The 14,716-nt window shown below is 37.1% G+C and overlaps 1 protein-coding gene across 2 annotated transcripts in view; it reads left to right on the forward strand.

The window, feature by feature from the left end:
* Positions 1-14,716, forward strand: part of CEP350 (centrosomal protein 350) — a 195,098-nt gene that overhangs the window by 143,957 nt on the left and 36,425 nt on the right. For both annotated transcript variants that reach the window (XM_049868382.1, XM_049868383.1), the window contains exons 29-31: positions 10,817-11,028; positions 12,974-13,118; positions 14,242-14,402. In XM_049868382.1, coding sequence (XP_049724339.1) covers positions 10,817-11,028; positions 12,974-13,118; positions 14,242-14,402 — 518 coding nt within the window. The remainder of the gene's footprint in view (positions 1-10,816; positions 11,029-12,973; positions 13,119-14,241; positions 14,403-14,716) is intronic.

Raw genomic sequence — 14,716 nt, forward strand, 5'->3', positions numbered from 1 at the left:
ATTGATAAGTGAGGAGTGAATGTATATGTTTCCTAGGGCTGCCATGACAAATTACCACAAACTCGGTGGCTTAAAACAACAGAAATTTATTCTCTCACAATTCTGGAAGCCAGAAGTCCAAAATCAAGATGTTGGCAGGGCTGTACTCCCTCCTAGGCGTCGATCTGTTCCTTGCTTCTTCCAGCTTCTGGTGCTACCAGCATTCTTGTGTCTGCATAACTCCAGTCTCTGCCTCTGTCTTCACGTGGCCTTCTCCTCTGTGTCTCTTTGTCTCTTATAGGGACACTTGTCATTGGTTTTAGGGCTCATCCAGATATCCAGGATGATGTCATCATGAGAGCCTTAATAACATCTTCAAAGATTCTTTTTTCAAATAAGACCACATTCACAGGTTCTTGGTGTTAAAACATGTACATCTTTTTGCATTAAACCCTCTACAATACGCATAAAACCTTTTGGTATGTAAGTGGAACAAAAAAACTTCCAGTGTAAGTGTAAATTGTTAAATCTAGCTTAGAAAACATTTCGACAGTAAAATAATAAAATAAATAATAAAAGTGAAGATACACATATCCTTCAGTTCAGCAGTTCCATTCCCAGTTCCATATCCTAGAGCAGTGGTTCATAAACTGTGGTTTGTGAAACCAGGGCAGGCAGGTATCTGAGCCTTTCCGGGGGTCTAGAAGGTCAAAATTATTTTTATAATGATACTAACATGTTATTTGCGTTTTCCACTATGTTGACGTTGTACTGATTGTGCAAAAGCAATGGTGGATAAAACCACTGGTGTCTTTACATGAATCAAGGCAGTTGCTCCAGACTATTCGTAGTTATTTTATTCCTCACCACTGTACTCATAGTAAAAACATGCCAGTTTTATTTAAGAATGTCCTTGAGTAAGCGGTAAAAAATACTAATTTTAATAAATCTCAACCTTTGAATATGTATCTTATTTAATATTTTTTGTGACTAATAAATATACATAAAATACTTGCATATGCCAAGACACGATGGTTGTCTTAAAGAAAAGCACTTATGTGATTGCTTGAGTTGCAAGTTGAACTAGCCTTTTTTTTTTTTAGAGAACACTATTTTTAACTAAGTTATTAACTGATAAGCTATGGTTATTCAGACTTGGGTATTTGGCACATGGTTTCTGAAAAACGAATGAAGTAATCCTGACTCTTCAAGGAAAACAACCGACAGTATTTGTTGCCAGTGATAAAATTAAAGATTTCAAGTGAATATTAGGATTTGGGAAATGTTGTATACCCCACCATGAGCTTGACAGCTTCCTAATACTTAAGAGACTTTTCTGATATGATGGGTGGTGGTATTAATGAAAAGTGATCTTTTCATGTTGTAGGATGAGAGTTGTCAACATTTGGCAGATCAACGTAATTCAGTGAACCAGTATTTTCCAAATGACCAATACGTGATGATACAAAATTTTGCATGGTTGAAAGATCGATTCAGAATACAAGGTGTGGGCCAATGGATTTTAATGTAACGGGTTATGAAAATTTCATTGAGATGGTTTCAGATTTCACAGTACAGCCAACCTTTAAAAAACTACCACTTGTCAAGGTTTAGTGTAGTGTCAAAAAAGAATAACCACAATTTTCTGTAAAGATTTTTAGAGTACGTCTTCCTTTTCTAACTGTGTATCTTAGTGAGGCTGTATATTAGTTTCCTAGGGTTGCTGTAACAAATTACTACAAATTAGGTAGCTTAAAAAATAGAAATTTATTCTTTCATGGTTCTGGAGACCAGAAGTCTGAAATCAAGGTATTGGCAGGGTTTGGGGCTCAGAGAGAGAATCTGTTCCATGTCCCTCCTAGCTTCTGGTGGTTACAGGCAATCTTTGGCATTCCTTGGCTTATAGATGCATCTTTCTGAAGTCGTCTTCCATTATCACATGGCATTCTGCCCATGTGTCTGTGTCTTACATGCCCTTCTTACAAGGACACCAGTCATTGGATTTAGGGCTACCCTAATCCAATATATGACCCTATCTTAACTATGTCTGCAGAGACCCTATTTCCAAACACAGTCACAGTCACAAGTACTCAGGGTTAGGAATTCAACGTATCTTTGTGAAGGATGTATATCAACCCACAGCAGGCTAGGTTTTCTGCATATACTTCAACCAAAGCAAGGTACCACCACAGACTGAATGCAGAAGTGAATATGAGAATCCAGCTATCTTCTGTTATGCCAGAAATTGAGAATATTTATAAAAATGTAAAACAGTTTCTCTCCTTTCACTGAACTTTTTTTAATTGATGTAACTATTTAAAATTTTTTAGTATTATTTATGTTAAGATGTAGTAGGTTTATTGTAATTTTTTGGTTTTAATTTCTATTATGGTAAATATTGGTAGGTAGAACCACATAAATTCTTCAGAGCCCTCAGTTATGTTTAAGAGTATAAAGGAGTCCTAAGATCAAAAAGTTTGACAACTGCCGTCATAAAAAAATAGAGCAGTGTTTTTCATATTGTAGGTTGTGACCCATTAGAGGAGTTTGAAATCAATTTTCTGGGTTGCAGTCAGCATTCTTTAACGTTGAAACAGAACAGAAAATGTCCTGTGTCACGCATAGTAATGATAAATATTATGGTGAAGGTAAAAAAAAACTCTGAAAACCACTTAGTTACCTAATGCTGCTATAATACAAATATGCAAGTGGGCGGCTTAAAGGTCAGAAGTTTATTTTCTCACACTGCTGAAGGTGAAAACTCCAAGTCAGGGCCTCGGCCATGTTGATTCCTTCCTTGTCAGTAGCCCCTGGTATTCTTTGGTTCTATAACTTGTACATGATCCTCACATTGTGTCTGTCTTGCTGTGTGTGTATACACGCATGTGCATGTGCGTATGTGTCTCTCTGCTCCTCTTTGTGTAGGTTTAGATCCACATTGCACTGGCATCACTTCAATTGATCGATCACGTTACATTAGATTGCATTGTGGAAGGTGGTTACATTATATTAGATTGCATTATGGAAGAGGATTACATTACATCCATAGATATAGGGTTAGGATTCCAACCCATATTTTGAGGGGACAGAATTCAAGCCATACCATGCTGCACCTTGGCCCCCCCAAAATTCATTCCTTCTCATGTACAGAGCACATTCAGCCTCTCACATTATCCCCAAAAGTCTTAACCCATGCAGTACCAACTCTAAGTCCAAACTCTCATCTTTTTTTTTTTTTAATTTTTATTATGCTTTAAGTGAAAGTTTACAAATCAAGTCAGTCTCTCATATAAAAATTTATGTACACCTTGCTATATACTCCTAGTTGCTTTCCCCCTAATGAGACAGAGCACTCCTCTGTCCGCTCTGTCTTTTCATGTCCATTCCGCCAGCTTCTGACCCCCTCTGCTCTCTCGTCTCCCCTCCAGACAGGAGATGCCCACATAGTCTCATGTGTGTACTTGATCCAAGAAGCTCTCTCTTCACCAGTATCATTTTCTGTTCATACTCCAGTCCAATCCCTGTCTGAAGAGTTGGCTTGGGGAATGGTTCCTGTCTTGGGCTAAAGAAGGTCTGGGGACCATGACCTCTGGGGTCCTTCTAGTCTCAAGTCAGACCATTAGGTCTGGTCTTTTTATGAGAATCTGGGGGTCTGCATCCCACTGCTCAGCTGTTCTCTCGGGAGTTCTCTGTTGTGTTCCCTGTCAGGGCAGTCATCAGTTGTAACCAGGCACCATCTCGTTCTTCTGGTCTCAGGCTGATGTAGCTTCTGGTTTATGTGGCCCTTTCTGTCTCTTGGGCTCATAATTACCTTGTGTCTTCGGTGGTCTTCATTCTCCTTTGCTCCGGGTGCGTTGAGACTAATTGATGCATCTTAGATGGCAGCTTGCTAGCTTGCAGGGCTCTCTTTGACAGTGACCCTGCTCCCTCAGCTTTGGGCAGTCCCATTTCCCTAATTCACCTGAGTGGTGACCCCACGCCCTCAGTTTCAAGTGGTTTTGTTCTCCTGGCCCATAGACACAGCAGGCCCACCCCTTCAACTTTGGGTGGCCCACCCTTTGAAACCTAGGAGGAGGCAACTCCACCCTTGGTCCTTCCAACAGTTATACTAATGTCTGAACTGCGCCCAGGGTGGTGCCTGCCTGCCGTTTTTTGGAGGACAGTGGATGTTTGCAGTCAAGTAGCTCCATTGTCCTGTTTCCTGCCTGTAGAATTCCAGAAGGAGTACAGCTTTCCTTCATTTCATCCTGTCTTTGTCCCTTGCAGTCTAAGGTGACAGGATTTCTGTTGTGGTGGTTTCTTAGATTCCTCAGTCACAGGCCTAATCTCTTAAGCAAAAGATTGCGTAGCCATGCCTTTAGTAAAAGTTCCAGGGGACTTAGTTTGTATAATATAATTATCTAAATCCTTAAGTTCTGGTTTCATTTTGCACAGTTCATTTTTAAGTCCATCTCTTTCTTCCCGCGTTTTACTATGAGTGGCAAGGAGAAACCACACAATTGCTTTAAGATCTTGCTTAGAAATCCCCTCAGCCAGATATCCAAGTTCATCGCTTCCGAGTTCTATCTTCCAGCAAACGTTTGAACATAATTCAGACAAGCTCTTTGCCACTGCATAAAAAGCATTGCCCTTCCTCTGTTGTCCGGTCACATGTTCATCATCATGTCCTTTTAAAGCCTCACCAGAAGCAAATTCAACGTCCACATATCTAGCAACATTCTGTTCCTGATGATAGAATTTTACCCCATAGCTCTCGTTTTTTTCTGAGCCCTCGTCAGAATCACCCTTAATATTCATAATTCTATCAGCAGTCTCTTCAAGGCAATCTAGGGCCTACTATCAAGATCGTCAAATTTCCTCCAGCCTATACCTATTTTCCGATTGCAAAACCACTTCTACGTTTTGTATTTATAAAATGTAGTGTTGCTATAATACAAATACCACAAGTGGGTGGCTTTAAAAAATGGAAATTATTTTCTCATACTTCTGGAGGTTTTGAAAGTCCAAAACGGAGTTTCAGCACGTTGACACTTTCCTGGTTGGTAGCCTCACATGTTTCTTCGTCCATTGGCTTGCAGACAATCCTTACATGGTCTGTGTCTTCATATGTGTGTGTGTGTGTGTGTGTGTGTGTGTGTACACACATGCCTCTTTATATAACTCAGAAGTGATTAAGTTTAGGATTCACCCTATGATACTGGTATGACCTGAACTGGTTGTTGACATTACACTAGATTGCATTGTGGGAGTTGATTGTATTACATTACATTATTTGTATAGGTATAGGAGTTACCATCCCAACACGTATTTTGAGGGGCACAATTCAGTCCATTAACCACTGCTGTAGAGAAACTCTTACATATAAATACCAAGAGGCATAGATGACGTTGTTTGTAGCAGCAGTATTTGAAATACCAAAAGAAAAATGGAAAGCAGCCAAATGTGCATCAGTAGGAGAATGGATAAATAAATTGTGGTATCTTCACATTTTATATCATGCTCAATGAGTATGAAAAAATTACAACTATATAAATCAATATAAAAACTGCAAAACAAATCTTGGAAGACTGCAAGAAGTTTGATTACCTTTATAAAAAATTTAAAAGTGCAAAACTAAATGACATATTATTTAACTGTACATGCCAACCGACAACTAACCGACCTGCTGTCATTGAGTTAGTTCATACTCATGACAACCCCATGTGTTCCAGAGTGGAACTGTGCTCCATAGGGTTTTCATGTCAGTGACCTTCAGAAGCAGATCGCCAAGCCTTTCATTCTGTGATACCATACACGCGAAGTGATACATTAAGAAAACCAGTGACACAATAGATTGAATTCACCTCTTCCTCTTTTCCTCAACAAATTTATCCCTTGGCGTTTTTCCCAAGTAAACAAATCTGTTATTTCTTAAAGAAAGTCAGTGGGAAAAATACGTGTTAAAAACTTCATTTTATAGGCAACTATGTTTGTTTGATGTTAGAACATACATGTTCTAAAAACTAAATACAATACCTATAAATTGTAAAAATTAGCATAATAAAAAATGATCTGAGATTATACAATAATTGTTCTTTCGTGATTGACATTTTACTCAGTATAATGTCTTCTAGCTCCATCCGTTACGTGGCATGTATCAAGATTTCATTTCTTCTGCTGGCTGAGTAGTATTCCATTGTATGTGTGTACAGCGTTTATCTATTGATTGGCATTTAGTTTTTTCCATCTTTTGGCTATTGTGAATAGTGCTATAATGAATATTGGTGTACAACTCTGAGTCTCTGCTTTCAAGTCTTTTGGGTATATACCTAGGAGTGGAATTGCTGAGTAATATGGTAGTTTAATATTTTTAGTATCTTGAGGAGCCCCCAGACTGTTTTCCACAATGGCTGTGCCATTTTGCAGTCTCACCAGAAATGGGTAAGGGTTCCAATGTCCCCCCATTCTTGCCAACATCTGTTATTTTCTTTTTTTTGTAATCTAAATTTATCTCTCTCTGATGGCTGATAACACTGAGTATCTTTTCATGTGTTTGGTGGCCATTTGCATGTCCTCTTCGGTGAAAGGACAAATTTCGTATAACCCCACTTATATAAAAAGTCAAGAAAAGGCAAATGTATAGAAAACAAAGTTTATTAGTAGTTACTAGGGGCAGGAGGGAGGGGGGAAGGAGGGAAGAAAAGGGGAGGGGATTAACAGCGATAGAAATATCGCATTGATAAAGGGTAGAGTTGCACAGCTGATTATCGTTAATTAGTGTCCATAAGTTATACACGTGTAAAAAGTTGAATTGGCAAAAGTTATATGATAGATGTTGTTATGAATTGAATTATGTCCCTCCAGAAATATATGTTGTAAATCCTAACCTCTGTGCCTGTGGTTATAATCCCATTTGGGAATGGGTTGCCTTTATTATTAATTAGTGTAGGGTGTGTTTTGTGTCAATCTCTTTTGAGATAGAAAGGAAATTAAATAAGCAAGCAAACAGAGATGGGGGGAAGAGAGATGCCAAGCCAAATGAAGATCACCCAGGAGCAGAAGCTCAAGAGACAAGAACCTTCCTCCAGAACTGACAGAGAAAGCCTTACCCTAGAGCTGGCACCCTGAATTCAAACTTCTAGCCTCCAATATCAAAAAGAACTGGTCCATGTTCAGCCATTTCAGGAGGTAGCATATGATCAGGAACCGACAGTACTGAAGAAAGAGGTTCAAGCTGTACTGAAGGCATTGGTGAAAAACAAGGCTCCAGGAATTGAAAGAATACCAGTTAAGATATTTCAACAAGCGGATGCAGTGCTGGAAGTGCTCGCTCGTCTATGCCAAGAAATTTGCAAGACCTGGCCAGCCAACTGGAAGAGATCCAAGAAAGGTAATCCAACAGAATGTGGAAATTACAGAATATCATTGATATCACACAAAAGTAAAATTTTGCTGAAGATCATTCAAAAGTGGCTGTAGCAGTACATTGACAGGGAACTGCCAGAAATGCAAGCTAGATTCAAAAGAGGACGTGGAACCAGGGATATCATTGCTGATGTCAGATGGATCCTGGCAGAAAGCAGAGAATACCAGAAATATGTTTACCTGTGTTTTATTGACTATGCAAAGTCATTCGACTGCATGGATCATAAAAAATTATAGGTAGCGTTAAGAAGAATGGAAATCCTGGAGCACTTAATTGTACATAGGAACCTGTACATAGATAAGGAAGCAGTCGTTCAAGTAGGTTTAAAGTCAGGAAGGGTTTGTGTCAGGGTTGTATCCTTTTACCATACTTACTGTATGTATGCTGAGCAAATAATCCAAGAAACTCCACTGTATGAAGAAGAATGTGGTGTCTGGATTGGAGGAAGACTCATTAACAACCTGTGTTATGCAAATAACACAGATCGCTTGCTGTAAGTGAAGAGGACTTGAAGCACTTACTGATGAAGATCAAACACCACAACCTTCAATATGGATTACACCTCAACATAAAGAAAACAAAAATCTTCACAACTGGACCACTAAGCAACATCATGATAAACGAAGAACAGATTGACGTGTCAAGGATTTCATTTTACTTGGATCCACAATCAGGACCCGTGGAAGCAGCAGTCAAGAAATCAGACAAATTACATTGGGCAGATCTGCTGCAAAAGACCTCTTTAAAGTGTTAAAAAGTAAAGATATCGCCTTGAAGACTTAAGGTGGCCTGACCCAAGCCTTGGTGTTCTCAATTGCCTCATATGCATGTGAAAGCTGGACAATGAATAAGGAAGACCGAAGAAGCACTGACACCTTTGAATTGCGGTGTTGGTGAAGAATATTGAATATACCATGGACTGCCCAAAGAATGAACAAATCTGTCTGGGAAGAAGTACAACCAGGATGCTCCTTAGAAGCAAGGATGGCAAGGCTACATCTCACATACTTTGGACATGTTATCAGGAAGGATCAGTCTCTGGAGAAGGACATCATGCTTGATAAAGTAGTGGGTCAGAGAACACAGTGGCTGCAACATTGCGCTCAAGCATAACAATGACTGTGAGGATGGCGCAGAACCAGGCAATGTTTTGTTCTCTTGAATGTAGGGTCTCTATGAATTGGAACTGACTTGCTGGCACCTAACAATAACAAAAACAAACTGTGAGAAAATTAATTTCTGTTTGTTAAAGCCACCCATTTGTGGTATTTCTATTATACCAGCACTAGATAACTAAGATATACTTACAAAAAAAAAAAAAGTAGCTGCTGAGGCTGCTTATGTACAACCAAAAACATTGTGGGATTTGGTTCCTTGGTGTGGAGGTTTAAGGTCATAGTTTCATGGGACAGTCCAGTTATGTGGCATAAATATTTAGTGCCTCTCTTCTATTTCCTAGTTTGTTGCATAGTGCCTGGGATCTTAAAAGCTTGCAAGGGGCCATCCAAGGCACAACAGTTGGTCTCTATTTGCCTGGAGCAACACAGGAAGGAGAGTCAGGAATTGTAGGAGGATATGGAATGTGTGGCTCTAATTCGCCTCCATGAAAAACTGCCTCCTTTGCCATGAGACCAGAACTGAATGGTGCCTGGCTACCATTACTGAACATTTTGATCAAAGATTCTAGAAAAGAATCCTAATCAAAAGGGAAAAAATTGCAGAACAGAATTTCAAATTCTCATGGACACCAGACTTCCTGGAGCCGTGTAGGTTAAATGAACCCCTGAAACTATTGCCCTGAGATGATCTCTAAACTTTAAACAAAAAATATATTCTGAAGTCTTCTTAAAATCAAACAATCGTTTAGCTTAAGTAGTAAAAAAATGTCTGCCCTGAGCATTATGCTCTTTTAAGATCTATATGAAATCAAACTGATAGCAGCAACTCAAAAGATTAGATAGGAACCTTAGGAGGCAGTAAATTTATGTTAATATGGGAGGAACAACTCAGAAAAAGCAGGTGAGAATGGTTGAACAATTCAAAGAATGTAATCAGTGTCACTAAATGGTACTTGTAGGAACTGTTGAGTTGGTATATGTTTTACTCTGTATATTCTCAACAACAAAAATTTTTTCTTAATCTATAATTTCTCTTTATTCCTAAATAGAATTCACAAACCACAATTTTCATTGTATCCATTTATTGTGAAGTATCGCATTTATGCTAAAGAGTACATAAAACATGAAGTTAAGTTTAAATAATAAAATGATCACCCTAGGTGCGTAGCACAAGTCCCTAGGTGGCACAGTTTGCGCTTGACTGCTAACCGAAAGGTTGGCAGTTTGAACGTACCCAGTGGTACCACAGAAGAAGTGTCCTGGCAATCTGTTTTCATTAAGATCACAGCCAAGAAAAACCCTATCAAGTAATTCTACTCTAACACATGGGGTCACCATGAGTCTGATTGACTCGATGGCAACCAACAATAACAGGTACCTTATCACTCTGCTTATGAATATTGCCAAAATCTTTGAAAGCCTGGTGTACACCTCTCCTAATGCTTTCTCCAGGGCAAACCATCAGCCTATATTTACATATTACCTTGTAGCATATTTGATACCATAATAATACGTTATTTAGTTTTGCATATATTTTGAAATTATACTATGTGTATTTCTCTATTAGATATTTTGATATATACAGCTCTAGTTCATTTGTCTTTATTGCTGGTAGCATTCCATTGTGTAAATATACCACAGTTTATCCATTTTACGAAAGGCTACAGCCTTGAAAACCCTGTGGAGGAGTTCTACTCTGCGCACGCAGGGTTGCCATGAGTCGGAATTGACAGCAGCTACAACAACAATAACAACTATGAACATGCACATGTCTCCTGCTGAATGCATGTAAGATTTCTTTAGCATGTATACCTAAAAGTGGAACTGCTAGGTCATAGAGTATGTTTATGAATTTTTTCCAGGTAATGCTATGTTTTCTTCCAAAATGGTTGAACCAATTTCCTCTCCTAAAGAATATATGAGTTATACTGTACATCCTCACAAACATTTAGATTGTCATTCATTATCATTGCTGATTATGTATTACAGATATCTTCTCCCAATTTGTGTCAGCCAAAATCCTTAGAGTAACAGACTTTATAGTGAATATAATTTGTAAAGTGATGTGATAAACTATTATCTAAATGCAACCTGATACCAAAAAAACCAAACCAAACCTAGTGCGTCGAGTCGATTCCGACTCATAGTGACCCTATAGGACAGAGTAGAACTGCCCCATAGGGTTTCCAAGGAGCGCCTGGTGGAATGCAACCTGATATTATGCTAAAAAACAAATGTAAAGTGTAACAGTTGAGCTTTTTCATTTGCTTAGATTTTGTAATTTTTTTGTTATTGTTTCCCCCTCCCATTCTAGAAACAGCCAGTGAAGAGGAATCTCCAGTACCTTCCTACTCTCATCTAAACAGTGGAAGCTCTGTTCCCGAAGAATTGGGCAGCCCTGCTGTTGAATATTTACCATCTGAGCCTATAGTTCAAGAGCAGCTGGGGAGCCCGGATCACAGTGTACTTACTGAAGATATGGTTTTTTCACAGGAACTGGAATCATCTACCTCTCCTAGTAAACATGTAGGTTAATGTATGTTTATGTTTTATGTTAAAACTTCTTTAGAAATACCCTGTCTAAAAGGTATATTATTAACAGTTGTATTATTGCTATAATGATAGTGGTGACTATCACCCATACTTGTAGCATGCAGGAAATAACATTTAAATAGAAATAAGGCCTTTCATTGACTCATAAGGATTTATAAACATGAATTACAGCTTTAGTGACAGTTATAAAATTATATGCCATCAATATTAAGGGTATAGGAACTTTCTAAAGTCTTTAATACAGATAGTTTGCGGGTACAACACAAGTTCGTATTGAAATCTATGTTTCTTGTATAACAGAAACAATAAAACCTTAAGTCATATACCACTGTGACCTTAATATAGTTAATAACCAGTCTGTATGTAATTCATAAGGAATTCTGGTGGTGCAGTGGTTAAAGTGCTAGGCTGCTAACCAAAAGCTCCCCAGTTAGATCCACCAGCTGCTCTGCGGAGAAAGATATGGCAGTCTGTTTTTGTAAAGATTACAGCCTACTCTATCCTATAGGCTTACTATGAGTTCGAACCTACTCAGTGGCAGTGGGTTTGACTTGATTTGGTTCTGTAATTCATAATCAGAATAAAATCAATGGTTTTATCTCTTTAACACAGGTCTGAAATGGTTGTTATTAGCATAATGAGGTTTTCTACATTGTCCTTAATTCTGTGTTTCATAGAAAAGAAACCAGCTGGTAAAAACTTTTAAATTTGATTTGGTAGAGTAAATGAAGGAATTAGTGTAACAGTATTAAATATTAAGTGAACACTTTTTAACATAAAACATTGTTAATGTTTTATGTTAAAACAAAGAAAGCATTTGCCTAAATTCAGAATAGAATATTCTCTATTCCATTTTTAAGTGGAAATGAAAAAATCAACTGCATTTCCCCTAATGAAAAATCAGATTTCTGTGTGTTATAGCACCTGAAACATTGGGGGAAAGAACATTTTTTATCCACCACAAAGAGCTTTTTTTTTTTTTTTTTTAATCCTTGTGCACATACTTGAAGATAGTGTATTTAGATTGCAGTGTAATTAAACTATCTTAGTGATTTCTTATTTCTTATCCAATAATGATAAGCTTGTTGCAGTCTAATTTACTTGTAGCATGATTCCTACCAGAAATTTACAACCAAGCTGTATGTTGAATTGCTTTTGGTCACAATCTTATTCATTTGTCATTTACTATAAATCAATTAGATTCTACCCAGCATCATTACTAAGGTTCAGGATAAGCAAAAGCTGATTACTAAAAGTTTGCTTTTTTTTCCTCACAAGGAAATGTATCAAAGAAATCAAAACTAGTATATCTTAAAGTGGTTTTTTTTTTTTTATGTAACAAGTGCCAGGTCATATGCTGAATACATGAATTTTCTCCTATAAGATAGATACTGTTATAGTCCCTACTCTGAAAAATTAAGTAGGCCAGGAAACATGACCAAAGTCGCAGGGATAGGAAGTGATGGTAGCCAGGAGTCAAATCAGGCATTCTGATTTCCACTTGATATTAGGGTAGACAATTTGTACTTCTTAACAATCTCTTGTGGGCAGTTGTCTTATGCAGTATTTCCTTCCTCCCTTCTTTCCTTCGTCCCTTCCTCTCTTCCTTTTTTCTTTCATAAAAGTATCCATGTGTAATATTTCAAAAGCTAAAAGAATAAGGGGATAAATATCACTTACCCTTCTAGTTTTATTATAAACATCTTAGCATTCTTTCTTATAACTTTTTGTGTGTGTGTCTTTCAAAAAAAATTAAGGTCTTATTCTCTAATTTATAAACTATTTTTTCATTTTTTAAGTCATAAAAAAGTCATAGGGTTGTTAAAAACTCTTCGTAAATTATATCTTTAACTGGCTAATATCTTGAATTTTAAGTAGAATTTTACAGCAGTTCTCATTTGATTTTCTGTTTGAACAGTCGCCTCCCAAAAGTTGCACATCTGTATCAAAGCAGGAGTCTAGCAAAGGAAGTCATAGGACTGGAGGACAATATCGTCTACCTGTCAAGTCCCATCAACACTGTTATAGTTGGTCAGATGAGTCACTGTCTGTGACACAGTCAGGTAAGACTAATCACGAGGAGTTTATCTCCTTTGAACTGCACTTGAATTCCTCTTTCATAAGCTGTATTTAACCGTATGCTTAAATCAGTGACAAGAAGTGACAGGAACTCAGATTTTGTTATTTCTATTCCAGATATTTGGATCACACTACAAAAAAAGACTATACTCTTTTTATATTTAAATAAATTCCATAATTGGTTCTAATGCAGTTTAGTCTGAAGTACCTGATAAGAACCTGATTATTTATGGTACAATGTTATAGGGTACTTCTGAGTCCTCAGATATACATACAATAGTATTTCTGTCGTAAGGCTGTTCAATGTCTCACTCATCGTGTATGTGGAAATGACACCATTGTGTGGTTCTGAGGAGGGGGTGTGAGGAGCAGTCATTTTTATAGTACGTAATTTCCAGGTGTAGTGAAATAAGCAGCCTCTTTAAATGATACTTGTTTATTTTCATTCGAAGCATGTGACAGTTATAATGAAATGTATTTTCATGATTTTGCTACGACTGGACATCTACAATGTGTATGTGTGAACTATTGAGATGAAAATAAGATTTAATTAGACTTCATTTCAGTGATTTTAAATACTTTAAGAGCTTTCAAAGAAAGGTTACAACAGAATTATATTTCCTTACAGTCTCTCTCCTTTTATGTGGTTTTATAACATCATCTGATGACTCACAATCAGTTATAAAATGATAAGTTTGGTTTAATATAACTTTAAAATATAATTTAGGGGAGAACTAGTTAAATATGACTATGTTGTCACCAGAAAATAATTTTTTATAGACTGTCCGAATTTCACTAACCTAAAACATTTTCAGCTTCTGGCTGCTTCTCTTACCAAGATAGGGTACCTTGATATTTATTTACAATTTCAAGTAGTACAATTAGAAAGTAAAAATAAATTGGAGGAACCAAGAAAAAAAAATAGAGATTGGAAGAAAGGAAGGGTGCAAATCACTAACAGTATTTCTTTTTTTCAGAAGCTCAATTTCTTAATGTTACGTATTAGTTTGATCTTATTTTATGGCTATTGCATTAAAGCTTTTTGTTAGTAGTTATTGAGTTAACTTTATTCTTAAATTAAAATTAAAAATTTTGTATCTCTTTCAGAAACTACTTCTGATCAGAGTGACATTGAAGGTAGAATCAGAGCTCTGAAGGATGAGTTACGGAAAAGAAAATCAGTTGTTGACCAGTTAAAGAAGGAACAGAAGAAAAGGCAAAAGGAAAGACTGAAGGCCCAAGAAGCCAGTCTGATCAAACAGTTAGAGGTTAGACAGAAAGAAAGGAGTTTAGTACTGAGACTAATATATATGTGATGCCTAAGATGTTTTTAATGCTGTTAATAAAGTGGTGGATTAGGAATTTTCAATATTAGTTTGTTATCACATTTTATCCTAACTAAAAAAAATCTGAGGCTATCACAACAAACTTTTGCTTAAAGCATTAAATATCAAATTAAAACATCTGAGTATTAAATATTAAAATAAAGTATTAAAGCAAGCTTTTTTTGGTAAGAAAGATTCAAACCTGTTGCTGTCGAGTCGATTCTGACTCATAGTGACCCTTTAACAACCCTACAGGG

The sequence above is a fragment of the Elephas maximus genome, chromosome 24 (assembly GCF_024166365.1).
Source record: "Elephas maximus indicus isolate mEleMax1 chromosome 24, mEleMax1 primary haplotype, whole genome shotgun sequence".
Taxonomy (NCBI): Eukaryota; Metazoa; Chordata; class Mammalia; order Proboscidea; family Elephantidae; genus Elephas; species Elephas maximus.